Source organism: Lepisma saccharinum, unplaced genomic scaffold, assembly GCF_977018435.1.
Source record: "Lepisma saccharinum unplaced genomic scaffold, izLepSacc3.1 HAP1_SCAFFOLD_50, whole genome shotgun sequence".
Lineage (NCBI taxonomy): Eukaryota > Metazoa > Arthropoda > Insecta > Zygentoma > Lepismatidae > Lepisma > Lepisma saccharinum.
This window is the reverse complement of record NW_028142905.1, coordinates 344251-360113: the sequence shown is the minus strand read 5'-3', so window position 1 is coordinate 360113 and position 15863 is coordinate 344251. Positions and strand designations below refer to the sequence as shown.

The 15863-nt window shown below is 37.7% G+C and overlaps 1 protein-coding gene across 4 annotated transcripts in view; it reads right to left on the bottom strand.

Annotated features, from left to right (window-relative positions):
* LOC145982287 (uncharacterized) overlaps positions 1-15863 on the bottom strand; it is a 107771-nt gene that overhangs the window by 19994 nt on the left and 71914 nt on the right. For 2 of the 4 annotated variants that reach the window (XM_083115859.1, XM_083115856.1), the window contains exon 2: positions 7541-7962. In XM_083115859.1, coding sequence (XP_082971985.1) covers positions 7541-7932 — 392 coding nt within the window. In that variant the 5' untranslated portion in view covers positions 7933-7962. Of the gene's footprint in view, positions 1-6304; positions 6630-7540; positions 7963-15863 lie in introns of those variants that run through there. The other 2 variants (XM_083115857.1, XM_083115858.1) reach the window with 2 other exon arrangements.

Genomic DNA, 15863 nt, shown 5'->3' with positions numbered 1-15863 from the left:
CTGTTTATGTTAGGAGTGGGGGAACCACGCTTCGTGTTCTTGGCGATGTAAAAACTTCCACGTTGGCATTTTTAATTGTTGCCAACCTGAACTTTAGGTTACTATCGCTAATTAACATTGATGTGTTATATAAATTATCAGTTTTTCTTGTGTTATTTTATTTTATGAGTATGTATTGTAAGTTAGAATAATCTGTTATGCTGCACCTCGCGCTTGAGGTAGCAGTTGAGGTCTTGCTATTAACTGTGAAGGCGGTGTGCGGACTCTCATGTTAAAAAAATTGCTTATCACTGCCTGAAAGCGTGCATGACCCAACAAATTATAACTTTTAACTTGTGCGAATCAGTATGTACGCACGCAATTCGTGATTAAAGATTTTGGGCATTTTAATTACAAAGTATTTGGAATTTTATTTACTGTCACGCGTAGCAATTCGATAGTTTCCTTCCTGGAGGAAGGGTGGATCGTCTTAATCCCGATCCCTGATTGAAAACTGGTGCTCCCAACTGACCAGCCGGAGCAAGGAGCAGTGTGTTGCCAATTCGGATCTCCATACCCTGGAGTTACGAGAGGTGGCTCCTTCCAATGGAAGGCCAATCAAATGTGCACAACCCCATACAGCTGAGTACACACGGGCCCATTGCATCACTTCAGGTGAAAGATCTTGGATCACTCCCTGTACAGCCCTGGCCTTGAATGTACAGACTTTCATCTCTTTGTTTAACTGAAGAGGTTTCTGGCAGGGCAAGGATTTGACAGCTACACTGCGGTAGAGATAGTTCCAGTCTTTGCTGTCAGACACATACACCATGGGCATACAAAATTTAGTGCCATGCTAGGACAAATGCCAGAACAACGGTGGTGATTATGCTGAAAATTAGGTTAGGACTCACTGTTACTAATGCAATAAATTACAACTGATATTCATGTTTTATTTATGCCTAATCGGTAGGAACCTTGATATTTTATTTTTTTCAAATTGGTGCATTTTCTTATTTTTTATTTTTACTATACGGCATTATTTTTCCCAAAATTCAATTTTCATTTTAGCACATTTTCTGGCAAATATCTGAAATTATACCTTCATGGTGTTTTTAAACTACTGTTTCAAATTGTAAGTCACATGGCTTACGCCTCTTCGTGAGAGTTTGATATCTTGAAAGTTATTTTGGGAAAGTTATTTTCCATACCTCTTTTTTTTAATTTTAAGGTAAGGATTTTAGATAATGGAATTTTCCCCGTATATACTGAAGGGTGCATAATGACCATAAGTGGCGATGCACCCAAAAAATTTAAATCACTCTATCTCACGTGACAGATACCGATATATTATGGCACCAAAAATTGGCATTATCTTTTTTTGACTTCTTAGTGTTACGTTTCCCAAAATTCGCGTTTTTGTTTTAGAACATTTATCTGCCAAATATACCGAAACTTAATACTCCATTGTGCTTTTAAACTATTATTTTAAATTGTAGGTCACATGGTCTACATATTCGTGACAGTTTGATATGTTGGAACAGATTTTTTTGAGGAAGTAAAAGTAAAGTGCTCCCCTGCACTTTTCCATGAAGGTGTATAGGGGTGTGGAGTTAGGGCCCCACACTTTCTTGATCATGGCTGAAGGTGGGGGTGATGTGATCAGCACCATGCTATTGGCTACCTTTATTCCTCAAAGTTTCCTCAAGGTACCAGCTTCATATGATGCTGGGTGGGTGCCGGAGCAGTTTGAATAGGTGGAAAACATCCTGGTTCTCCCCCGCAGGGGATCGACCCCAGATCTCTTGCATAGTAGTCAGACGCCCTAACGACTGAGCTCCATTATTACTCACTCGACAAATGTCGATGGTGCGCACTTAGCTTGGTAATTCAAGCTAAAATGCCAACAATTCGATATTTCGAATGGGTGATAAATGTGTCCAGACATCACTGCACATTCCTTAACAAAATATCGCAGCAATTACCATTTTTCATGGTTTTGGCGTTTGCGAAAAATCGATGTCCCTACTAATCGGAAATTACTTTCTGGCCAACCCTCATATAAATCAGTAGATGGAAAGTGAAAATTTAGCAGGGCTGGCAGAGAAAAGTCAATTCTTAAAGAAAGTGATTTGCTTTCATGATTGAATGATTCGAGTAAATATGATATTAAATTATTTACGTATTCATTATTAGTATATTATTTCATAATATTGGACATTAACCTTAGTCAGTGAGAGATTAATGACTAGAGCCCGGAAGTTCAGGCATTTATTTTTGTTAAAATAGGCAGGCAAAAAGGCATTTATAATTGGTAAATAGGCACTAAAAATGAAAAAAGGCAAAATAAACCGAAAAAATGCACATTTAGAAGTCACTTACTTTTATCTATAATTTCTGGCAAAATGTTAAAATCTAAATTGGGAAAAGCATTTCAATTTTCTCCGTCTTGATTGCACATAACTACAAGGTGCTTTTTAAGTTCTAAACATTCATTGATAGTCGTCTGTCAGAGAGAATGTTTTTCATAATAGAAAATTATCTTTCTACTTCGACAGAAGTTATTGGAGCATACATATAACAAGCTAATGTAGCTGGACTCATTTTGGTAACAACATTTTCACCTTTTAGAATATCACAAATTGTTTTCAATTGTTTCAAGTCCTCATTTGCACTCACTACCCGTTAGCACTTTTCCGCAACAGCTCACCCCTTTTCTCCTGGCACTTCCATCATCTGCTGCATAGATTCCTCGAAGATTTTCATGGATGCTATAATTGTAATTGTCTCTGGCAATGCACCATAATGTGCAAAACTTGAATAGCACAGGAGTTTTTTCACTTCACGAATTGAAGCCGCTTCATTTTCTGGAAGAGCATCGATCACCTCACTGATTTTTTGAAGATTGTTAGCATAATATATAGCTGCTGATATCCAGGTTCCCTATCTCGTCAAGACTGGTTGCTGAGGTAAACTAAGCTCAATAGCAACTTCCTGAAATTTTCGGGTTCGAGAGGGAGATTTCAGAAATATTTTCTTTGTGTTCGAAATCAACATGTCCACTTCAGCAGTCAATCATGCACAAGAAATGTTAACCGAAAGGCAATATCCTGACTCAGCATGAAATACTTTTTTCTCACACTTTTCTCCTTCAGCATTGTTGAAACATGCGTGAGTTCAATATTACTTAAATAAGGCGAAAATTATTCACATAATAAACGGAAGAAAAATAAATGCCAACAATGTTTTTTGGGAGAAAAATAATTTATATACACATTTTTTTTAAAAAAATGTCAAATTTCATTGAAAAAGACAAAAAAGGCATTATAATTAAAAATAGGCAGTGGGGTCCCAAATAGGAAAAATAGGCAAAATGAAAAGGCTTCCAAAACATTCGAAACAACATAAGGAACGTATATCCGGAAAAAATTTATCAATATATGCAGTAGATAAAAAGAGGCATTTTGCCAAACTTCCGGGCTCTATTAATGACCATCTGTCACGAGTTTAAACAGACAGGACAGGGAGTGGCGTTAATTTCATTGCAATACTAGTGTTGCAGTAAATTTGAGGTTGGGAGCATGCACTTGCCAATTTTTATAAAGTTCACCAATGCAGATTTATGTTTCACTTTTCGTGACAGTATTCAATATATATCCCGTTTGGTTGGATTATTCTTGATATCTAAGAATAGTGCAATGTCATTGTAAACGTACGTTAACTTGTGCGAAACCAGTAATACCTCAGGATGATGAAAGAAAACCTTTGTAAGCACTGCTACATTAAATAAGGTGAACTGAGCCAGAAGAGTAATAAAATTCCAGCAGCATATTTGCAGTCTAAAGCTCTTCTTGTTTATGCATGCGATTTTTGTTGGATGTTGCAGTCCATGCAATTTCTGTCGCATGTTGTAGTGAGATACTTTGTCGGGTGGCGATATTTGACAAAAATCGTATGTATCAATCGAACCTATTTGTTTCCATATTCCTTCAGTTTGTCCAACAAAATGCCAACTATCGGACGGCGCCACCCGCTCTTATCCCCTTCATCTGCTGACAAGTCCCCTTACTAGTCCCATACGGACAAGAAAAAATTATAATTCAATGCATTTTCCACGTAATATTTAGAGGCTTATCCTTTACTCCCCCGATGATACCATATGGTATCATCAGAGTAAGGTCGTACTGGCCCGATGATATCATATGGTATCATGGTGTTGATTACGAAATGAATGTGCTTTTTGGACCTTCATACTCTTAGGTTTGGGTGGAAACTCTGACACAGGTCTGGAGCAAGCCTGGGAAATTCATATTGATGACCAACCTCCCCCCCTTCTCCCCAAAATATCCATGCCACATTTCCGAACCGAGTTTCACATTTTGGCTCATTATTCAACTTGTATGTTACCCAGGAACATGAAACATGTTTCATTCTCTTGAGAAATGTCCATTCTTTGAAAATAATAATAAAGTTCGCACCCTCTTCCCAAATAGTGGGAGAAGAGGGGGCAAAATCCAGATTTTTATGTTTTTTTCATTGAAATTCAAGGGGGTTGCACCCCCCTTCCTCGATTCGGCATTCTCAATTGTACACAGTTGTATGCTCTGATGTTTTAGCTGAAAAACAAAACTTATCTGAAGTAGATTGCTCCCATAGTGCAAGTTCTGACAACTCTCCTCCAAAATTGCAAATTACCTATTTTTCATTAAAAAAAATATTCACATTTTGGCTTATTATTCAACTTGTATGGCACCCAAGAACATGAAACATATTTCATTCTCTTGAGAAATGTCCATTCTTTGAAAAGAATACTAAAGTTCATGCCTTCTCCCCAAAATAGTGGGAGAAGAGGGGGCAAACTCCAGATTTTTATGTTTTTTTATATTGAAATTCGATGGGACGTGCCCCCCCAAGCCCCTCTTCCTCGGTCCGGTGTTCTAAATTGTACAGGGTTGCATGTGTGCGCTGAAGTTTTAGCTGCAAAACAAAAGTTATCCGAAGTAGATTGCTCCCATAGTGCCAGAGTTATAACAATTTTCCTCCAAAGAGTGTTCAAATTTAAACTTCCCGCCGAGAAGCCTGTGCGAGAGAAATTTCTCTATCTCTCCTCCTGCCATCACTGTTTTCTGGCACCGTGGTTGTGTTGTGCATAAAAGGGGCCTAAAAGTTGAGGCCCAAACTTACAAACGAGATTTCCTGTTCCCGGACAGAGTTCCATAACGATATCTTTAAATACATTTTTTAAAAAAAAGTCAATGAAGACTAAATTCCCTGACATTTCCCTGACTTTTTTTGACACCTCAGATTCCCTGACTTTTCCCAGTTTTCCAGGTCTGTCACCACCCTGTATAAATATCTGAAACGTGTCCAAAATTCATACATACAATGTCCAAAACATATAAAATAATGATCCACAGATTGTCCAAAAAGTTAAAAACATGTCCTTCATGGATATCTCTTGAGTGGACATTTGGATGTTCAAAGGATATTCTGGCCTCCCTGAAGGTGAAATGGTAGCATCGACTCCTTGTAATCAAGGGTCCTGGGTTCGATACCAGATGGAGGTACTTAGTGCTTCAGATCTCACATTAATCTGTAGGTCCAGTCCTGATTAGCCTTACTCTGCAGAAAGTAGACTTAAAGCACCAAATCAAGCAAATCAGAGGATATTCAATGGATGTCCACTTGACATTCCAGGATATCCAGAATTTTGGCACAAATATCCAGAAGATACACATTAGATGGGTTTGGGGTTAGGCAATTATGCATGTTAAGTGAAAAAGTGCAATTGTAAGGTTATAATTCCTTAGCTGGCAACACTAGCAGGCTGAAACTTTGTCAACAGACGCAGGTAACATGGACCTAAGTATTGGCCACAGATTTATATGTAAAATCATAAATCTTAATTTTGCACCAAATTTGGTCTTCTGAGACAATGATACGCTACCCCCAGTTACACTGAATTTCTATATACATATATTTCAATGGAGGGTCTTCAATGTTATTTAAATTTGGATCTGGCATGGACCTTAAGCAAGCAAATAGGTTAAAATTTGCGAGGCAATCAAGACAAAAGTATCAGATGAAATGTTCCTTATGTCCCCACATTTTGCAAAATAATTCTAAAAACTTAGGAAATTTGGAAACTGGGTACATGCCCCTGTCTTCTAATTGATACAAATAAAAAATAACAATCCTGTCTCATAGTAGGAACATGTTAAATAACATTCACCAAAATTTACCCAACCCTTAAATAATAAGAGGATAGCAGTGAAAAAAAGAAAGCATTGATTGCGGTTGAAATACATTTTCCAAAATTTCTGCATATCTTTCCAAAATTTGCATTTATTACATGATTAATTTAATGATCTAACTGAGACATAAATGCCAAAAACTGTAATTTAAAGAAATACAAAAAGACAATCAACTGGGATTAAATTGAATAAACAGTCTAGTAGCCACTTGATATTTCCATTCCATTGGCATGTTCCGAAAGCTGCATCAGCATAAAGCATTAAATGAGTTATGACAACTGGGCATTCCAAAAGTGCTTTCCCACGTTTCAGACGAGAAAGATTTTCGAAAAACATATGGGCTCTGCAGTTGCATTAAAACCATCTGCTTGTTGCAGAAGTGCAGGAAAACATGTGCTGAAAAAAAAAGGCAAAGCGTATACTAGTTTTTTTCAGCAAGTATTGCAATTTTTATTCTTATCTTTCTATTTATTGTAGAAAGAGATGGTAGATTACCAAAGATAGATACCAAAGCAGGAAATTGTGTGGCAAAATGTACATTCACAGACATGCAAAGCAGGTGCAGGGTCAGAGCAAAGCATCTGAAACATGGGGTCATGAGGAAGATGAAATTTGCACAAGTATTCAAGTAAAGAATGAAAATTCTTAAGAATTGTTTTTAAAATAATGTATCTAAGAGTTGGTCGAAATCTGGGTGTACAAAGATTTGCAGCTCGTACATTATTTTTCTAGAGGCATGGTTGTCTGCAGGATTTTTTCTAGGGAGTTGCCTCTTGAAGAAAACACTTTTTCAGACTGAAAATATAAGTTTCCTGTAAATATCTTCCAAAAATTAACAAAAATCTGTGTCTGAAATTATACGTAATGTGTGTAATACAAATAACATCCATTTCTCAGGGGAAGGAATCACCTCCATTTGGCAGGCCCTGGGTTCCAATCCCTACCTGGGATTGGGTGTTCTTTGTGAGTGTGCGTTCATCAATTTCAACCTATCATCACTCATCTTCATGATTAGCCAAAAATGGCAGAAAAGTGATGTAACACAAACCAAATGAATCAATAAAAAACAACAGAAAATGTTCATATGTAAAAATATTCATAAACAAACCATATTTTGTTCTTGAATATGGGAGACTAGAAATTCATGCTTCATTGTTTAATTGCTACATCCAAAAATTCATGCCTCTGCCCATACACAAGCAATTCTGAAAATAACAAAATATTCAAGTTGAGGAAATTTTGAGGGGCTATGATCAAAGTCTTATGATACTCAGTTTCAATAATGTGAAAATACTTCATGCACTCACCTTTCTGTCTCTCCAGATGGACATTCATCTTCAATTGTAAGTTCACTCTTTACATCTTCAGGCTCTACATTAACATTGTCACTCTCATCACTTTTGCATTCAACAGCACCAAACTGTGCAATGTCATCACTCGCATTGAAATCTTTATTATCCTCCTGTAAAAATTCAGCCATCCCAACACCAGAGTTCAAGTATATGTGAAAGGCAACACCCCCTGGCTCTTCGACTTTCATTTGTTCCAACTTTGGTTCAGATTTAATAACTGATGATGAAGATGCTGGCTGCCAAGTGTTTTCGGTTGACTCTTCATTTGGTTCATTCTTGATTGAACAACTCATGACGTCAGGTTCTTCCTTCAGTATGGTGGACAGGGTGTGATCATAAAACTCCATCTATGTTGAAGACGGTGAGGCACTTGCAATCTGAAAATACATTTTACACACAAACATCAGATGGTGCTCAAATAGAAGACAAAATGAATGTATGAATGTGTGTGTGTGTTTAACAAGTAAAAAGGGAAAGGAAAACACTCACCAGACACTGGAAAAATTAAAATTTTCGCAGCCTCATCTCCAGTGGTAAAAAAAGGTGGTGGAAACGGAAGCTGTGTAAAGTTTAAAGTAATGGTTAGGGATGGATGGGGGTGGGGGTGGTGATGGATTGGTTTGGAAAGTTACTGGGTAGTCAGTCGTTTTCAGGGTAGATGTTGGTTGCATTTATGGCTGATATGTAGGCCCTCTCCCATCTTTTTCGTACTGATTGGGGTAAAGAGTGGATGATCTATACTCAGAAGCAGTCATTGAAAGGGATGTTTTGATGGTTGGTAGTGATGGAAATGATTGAGCACAGGTTATGGGTGGAGGAGGGGTGGGTGGTTGTTGATCCTGAGGTTGAGGGCAATGGATATTGCAGGTTAAGGTATAGATAACACTGCCAACTTTGTGTGTGTGTGTGTGTGTGTGTTGGTTTAGAAGACTGTTCCTGGAGTTTGGGGGGCTGATTCAGAAAATTGCATTTGATAGACTGCATCAGTTCTAGTTTCTTAGATACAGATACAATATAATAGATATGAATGCATAAAATGTTAGTCCTTTCTTTGAAAGATCTCCTCTGCAGAATAGGGATATCATAAAAGCTTTGATAATTGATTTGGCAATTAATGTATTTAAATTATTTACATTTTCTATGTATAATTGACATTTGCTTCACAACTATTCCCAATCAAATAATTTCATTTCTGCAGATCAAACACCATAGAGGTTATGGCTACTTCAAGACGGAGTTGCTTGAATCATCCTGGAGTATTTTGCTATTTTGTGGGGAGTACACACTGAAAGCAAGTAGGAAACCTATTTCTGAGTTTGTAAAAATAGCATATGTAGCTTATTTTGGTGTCAAGCTTGGAGATCAGGATAAGCCATGGGCTCCTGATATTGCATGCAAAACTTGTTCGGAGCACTTGCACCAGTGGACAAATGGAAAGAGATGCTGCTTGAGATATGGAGTACCAATGGTTTGGAGGGAACAGAAAAAACTCTTCAATGACTGTTATTTTTGTATTGTTAATATCCCAGGCATCAATTGACATAATAGTGACAAGTGGCTTTACCTTGATCTACCTTCAGTCAGGAGACCTGTTCTGCATTTTGATCTTGTACCCATTCCAACTATCCATGAACTACCACAGCTCTCAGGGGATGAGTCTTGCATGTCTGATACTGCACGAGATAAAGACAGTGGAGTTATATGTGTAGACTTGAAGATGGTTAATTTTCTTCTTGGTCAACAAAGTGGCTACACAAAGCATCTTGTTATGTCTTTGGAATAGTAGAGCCAAACATCAACATTCGGAGAGAAAAGATTGGCCTCCAAGGGAATATATGTTTGTTAGAGGACAAAATGTTATCAATGAACATTTGGGAACACGAGATAAAATCATACTGCCACCACTACACATAAAGCTAGACCTGATTAAATTCTTGGCAAAGGTTTTGAAGAAGCACACTGAATACATAGCGCATTTAAGTTACCTGGACTTACCATGGAAAAACTGAAGGCAGGAATTTTCGATGGCCCACAGATCAGACAACATAACAGTCCAACATTTCACATCATCAATGAATGAAATTGAATCATGTGTCTAGTCTTCATTTGTTCCTGGCGGGAAAAACTTTCTTGGCAACAAGAAGGCACAACAACTACAGGCGATTAGTAGAGAGGATGTGATCTTTACTTTCAACAGGCTTGGCTGTAACATCAGTGTTAAACTCAATTATCTGCATTGCCACTTACATCACTTTCCAGGGAACCTTGTTGACTTATGCAAAGAGCAAGGCGAAAGGTTTCACCAGAAGATAAAAACAATGGAAGCTAGATATCAAGGAAGATGGGATGCACACATGATGGCAGACTATTGTTGGAATCTCATGAGGGATCATCCTGGCACATTCCATTCTTGGAAATATTACAAAAGGAGCTTCTTGTGTGTCAAATGACTGGGACGTTTGTATCATAAATCTGTGATTTTGGTATGAAATAAGTAGATTTTCATGTAGTACACTTTTCTATTAATTTTTAATGTGTTACCTTAATGCTTAAAATACTTTAATTTGAACACTTCATTAAAAAATCCTAACTTGTTATGAACAAGGTATAACAATCATGTAATGCACGATCTTTGGTCTTGAACCACCACATAACCCCAAAATGTCTGCAGATGCCACTTCTAACACTCATCTCTTCCAACTGGGATTGACTAGGGAAGTGATGAACACACGTGCTGTTTACACTGGAAGTGATGTAACTTTTACTCTGATTGTATAATCCACTCCGCAGTGCTACCACTTTGTGCAATATTTATGAAGTGACACTTGTATTTGTTATTGGCGAGCAGAGTAAAAGGTGGTATATGGCATATTTTCTGTACATCAAACACTAGCGCTCATAGAGGAAAACTGGTGCCATTTTTTAAATTAGCAGATCAAATAAACCTAGAAGCAGGTCTAACATTTGAGGCAGCAAAATGTGTGTTGGCCAGTGTAAGGTTTAACGTGTGGCAGGTAAGGTGGATGGACAGGTTGATTCAAATCACGACGGAAAATATATAGAATAATATACATAAGGGTTTTGTAGATTTCACTTTTTGTGAAATTACATTAATCTTGTAATCATTTAATAGCATTCATAGGCTCTAAGAAAGGAAAGAAATACATGAACTGATGGGGTGAAGCTCACACTAAAGGAAATGTAATATGTAAACACACTTAAATTTCTATTCTTTTAATATTCAATAATTTTTATAGACAAAAATAGCAAACATTTTGTGTAGAATAATATACAAAAAACTAATTATGTTAAACCATAAATAGTGTAATTCTCATTAAACTGTAAATAAACATAGCAGCTCATATTTTGCAAACTATCATTAAAGACATTGTCAAAATTCAACTACAAAGAACATTAAAAAAATATTTGAAGTTACAATTATATAGCTGATCCGGAATGTTTAATTTATACTCAAAGAAAAATTACTGAAATTATTATAGTTTCATTAACACACTCAACAACATTTACATAGTAAATTCATACATACAGTATCAGAAAGACAAAATTGTATATTAACATATATTTTTTTATTTGTTTTAATCAAACTACTGTTTTTATACAGGGCCCTTTACCAGAAAAATATTAAAAAATAGATTTAACTTTAAAAAATAATCAAAAATAATTTTTTAATAAAAATCATGATTTTTTTCCACCTTGGTAGCATGCCCCTTTGGGATGAAGGGTCTTGGTGTGAATCTGGAGGGTGTAAGAAGTGACAGCCATGGGGCAGGTATTGGCACATTGGATGCTTGCATTAGTGAGTGGGGAGGCATTGGTTGTGTGGTGAAGGGGTTGTACATCAGGAAGTTTTGGAGGTTGGGGATGGAGGAATTCCTTTGAAAATAACTATGGGCTTGTCAGGAAAGATGTTTCTGGTTTCAGGATCGTTGTGAAGAATGGAGTGTGCCTGATTTTGTTGAGATTAAAGTAATATTGGGTGACAAGTAGAGGAGAGTTAGTGGCAGCTCTCTTGGTGGATGTGCATGAGGCAATTTGGGATATGTATGTTCGACCAGGGATTGGTGTAGGTCGAGGTTGTAGTTCTGTCGAGGTGTGGGTGAACTGTTGTGGTGGTGTCCACTGAAGGCGAGGGAGAAAGGCATATCTTTCTTGGTGCTGAATGGTTTCGATTGATTGGGTTTGTGTTTTAAGTCCACTTTATGCACTGTAAGGCTAATTGGGACTGGACCTACAGTTTAACCTTTAAACAAAAATACGTTAGAGTATTGAATTTCGTCTACTTACCTAAGTGAGTATGTATTCATTGTAAACTACGTTTTGGAAGCTTTACTGCTTCCTTCTTCAGGTGGTCGTATTTTAGGCTCGGAACATCAAGCCACGTCGGAGAAGTGTCATGCGAGGATACTTCGCACTCTTCACCTAGACAGGGACTAGGGCTTTCGACAGCCACTCAAGTACACTGTGGTGGTGGTTTTAACATATTTTTTTTCCGAGAGTTTCAAGGGTTTTTAACAAAGGTAGTTTTAATTCTGTATATGTCTAGCACTATGAAGTGTTTTTAACCCAAACCTTTCACCTAGTATACTCGCATAACACTTCTCAGACGTGGATTGATGTTCTGAGCCTAAAATACGACCACCTGAAGAAGCAAGCAGTAAAGCTTCCGAAACGTAGTTTACAACAAATACATACTCACTTACGTAAGTAGACAAAATTCAATACTCTAACGTATTTTTGTTTATAGATAGTGATTAACACGCACGTAACCAATATGCTAGGTTTAACTTTTACTCTCCCGATGATACCATATGGTATCATCAGAGTAAGGTCATACTGCCTCGATGATACCATATGGTATCATGGTGCTGATTACGAAATGAATGTGCATTTTGGACCTTCATACTCTTATGTTTGGGTGGAAATTCTGACACAGGTCTGGAGCAACACTGGGAAATTTACATTGATGACCAACCTCCCTCCCTCTACTCCTCCCCCTCTGCAACATATCCATGCCACATTTCCAAACAGAGTTTCACATTTTGGCTCATTATTCAACTTGTATGGCACCCAGCAACATGAAACCTGTTTCATTCTCTTTGGAAATGTCCATTCTTTGAAAAGAATACTAAAATTTGCGCCTTCTCCCTAAAATAGCGGGAGAAGAGGGGGGCAACTCCAGATTTTTTGTTTCTTTCCATAAAAATTCAGGGGTCATGTCCCCAAAGCCCCCCTTCCTCAGTCCGGCATTCTGAATTGTACACGGTTGCATGCGCTGATGTTTTAGCTGCAAAACATAACTTATCCGAAGTAGATTGCTCCCATAGTGCCAGAGTTGTAAAAAGTTTCCTCCAATGCAAATTACCTATTTTTTGAAAAAAAAAAAAAATCACATTTTGGCTTATTATTCAACTTGTATGGCACCCAAGAACATGAAACATGTTTCATTCTCTTGCAGGGTGGCTACAGACAAGCAGGAATGAAATTACCTGACTTTTCCAGGTTTTCCAGGACAAATTTTAATTTTGTTCCTGACAATTATGAACTTCATCCATATTTTAGTAAATAGACATAATAAAGTCATACCGATCCAGGTAGGATTAATTAATAATATTATCTTCAGAGAAATTGATTCATTTTTCTATGATTTGGATTCAAAGGGCAAAAGAGTGAATTTTGACAATTATTACAAATCACAAGCAATTCGCAGCTTATTCGATGCACACATGGGAACACATAGTGTCTGCTTGGCACCAATACCCCTAAAATCCCTTAAACCTGATTATCGAGAGTAAATGTTCTAAAAGTGATAGAATGTAATTGTACAAAACAAGGTGTCATATTTCCTTATATTCCTTCAGTACAAACATTCACAGTATATCCAGGTACTGCGAAACTGACAACACACATTGATGGCGAAAAGGGTATTTACATAAAGGGTATATACGTACTAAAAATTTAAGGCAAGATAATTATAGAGGGGAATCTACTGCATTGTACAGGTGCCTGATTTAGTTAATGAAATATTAAAACAAAAACACGCTGTTTATAAGTTTCTGAAAGTTTATATACGAGGGGCATCAAGAAAATAAATTCCATTGGCGTTTGTATGTGGCATTAGTGGTCAGAGCAGGAAGTTTCGAAGTCGGTGTTATTGTTTTTCTATTCATTGTTATTTTTCTCAAGTTTCGCATTTTCATTTTAGTGCATTTTCTAGCAAATATATCTAAGATTATACCCTCACGGTGTTTTGAAACTTCAGGGAGACCACTCTAGGACCATGATAAAATTCAAGTATAATTTCCGATTTTCAAGGCGAACTTTCCAAAAATTCTAGGGTACAAGCAGATCTTTTCTCTATTTCAACCTTGCGTATTAGAGCCCGACGCTGCTATCTCTGCCGCGGTGCAGTTCTCAATTTTAGTTCCGTCTCCCTCCCTCTTAGTATAACATGTTCTACCCTGCTCGCCAACCTTCACCATTGTTGCCAATTTCTGATTATTTCCTCTTTCTTCTTGTATCGCTGATTATTTCCTCTTTCTTCTTGTATCGTAAGAAACGATACACTATGGGACGGGGGCCACGTGATCGCTGAACGTTCACACGTTCTCTCTGGATATTGTCGTCATGGAGGGTCACTTTGAGTTTTCTTTCAACTATATCTTTCACCTTTCGTTCCAAAGCATTCCAGTCCTCTCCGACATCTTCCTCCAAACCAAAAAACATGAGGCTCTCTGTTCTCCTGTTTGTCAATTCTCTGTTCCAACCAGCTTGTGTAATCGCTCAGGTCGTTCACACACTTTTCCAGAACATCTACATGGTTTTGCATGTTGTCCACCCTCAGCAATATCTTATTTAAAGTGTCCCCGAGTTTCTGAACTCCGTTGCTCAAAGGCTTGTTGCTCTCTTGAAATTCAGACTTGAGATCCTGAATCAAACTTTTGAGCTCTCTTAGATCATGTCCAGGAGCTGGATTTTGCTCGACACCTCTCACAATGAGTAGGGTCAGCACCACAACACCATACGCAAGATACACTTTCTGAAGACCGCAGTTCTGTTTTGCTTTCGACACTTTCGGGTGCTCTCGGGTGAAATACATGACTATAGCCAGGCAGCACTGAATGGTACATACACCCATTGTCCCAGGACACTTCAACCAGCAGAGCTCAACAAAAACACGTCCGTCCTCAACGACTTTCACACAACTGAGTGTGGTTCTTTCCAGCATTAACTGTGGATAAATTGATGCTTTTGGTTACTTACATATTATTTTAACACGCAATTACATTTATGTATCCTCTGTAAGTTGTGTTACCATGCTCTTCAGTATGTGTTTTCCTCTGGAAATAAAGAGCGTTGCATGCTTTGCAATGTTGGGAATAACAGATAATCTGAGAAATTTCATCTTGTTGACATCACAGAAATCCTGATCAGGTTGTAAACATAGAAGATGAAAAGAGCCTTCTTGTGACCAGACCTTCATCAGAAGGGCAAAATAGTGATCAAGGGACCTTGACTTTTAGTGGATAGGAAATGTGTACATTATTCCTCCCAATAATGAAGAGAAGAAGAAAATGAAAACTTTTTTTTTTTAAAAAAAAAAAAAGAATGGTGTTATCAGCATTGTTGTTTCCACAGTGGTAAAGTTCTGCAACCATACAAAGGTTCCTTGAAAATATGCTGGTACTATTTTGAGGGAAATATTGACAATGTGTAATGGTAGCGGTGTTGCCAACTTACGTAAGAAAATCTAGAATTTCCCTTCTAGCATGGATGCTGCATAGACCAATTTTACACCGAAGAAGCCAAAAGACTTTGCTTTGGGGATATGTAATGCCAGCCTCCCTGCTTCTAAATGGAAATTGCACAACATGTCTGAAATTTTTGGAAACTTTTGAAAATTGGACACTTTTCCACTGGACTTTTAGTTGTAACATTTTTAAAATGTTCTTTTTTTCTCAACTACTATAGGGGGTAAGTAGTGCAGGTTGGGGAGTTCAACGCCCGAAAATGAGGCTCGGTGAGGCTCGCCTTAATGGATTTCTCTCGTAAGGCATGAGCCTCATTTTCTGGCAGTGTTGCCAGCTGCTTACTCGAAAAAATCACCAAGGTTTTTTTTTGGGTCTAACCTAGCCTAAAGCAAGGAGCTGGCAACTTTGCTTGAGGCTCGCCTTAATGGATTTGTCTCGTAAGGCATGAGCCTTATTTTCTGGCAGTGTTGCCAGCTGCTTACTCGAAAAAATCACCAAGGTTTTTTTTG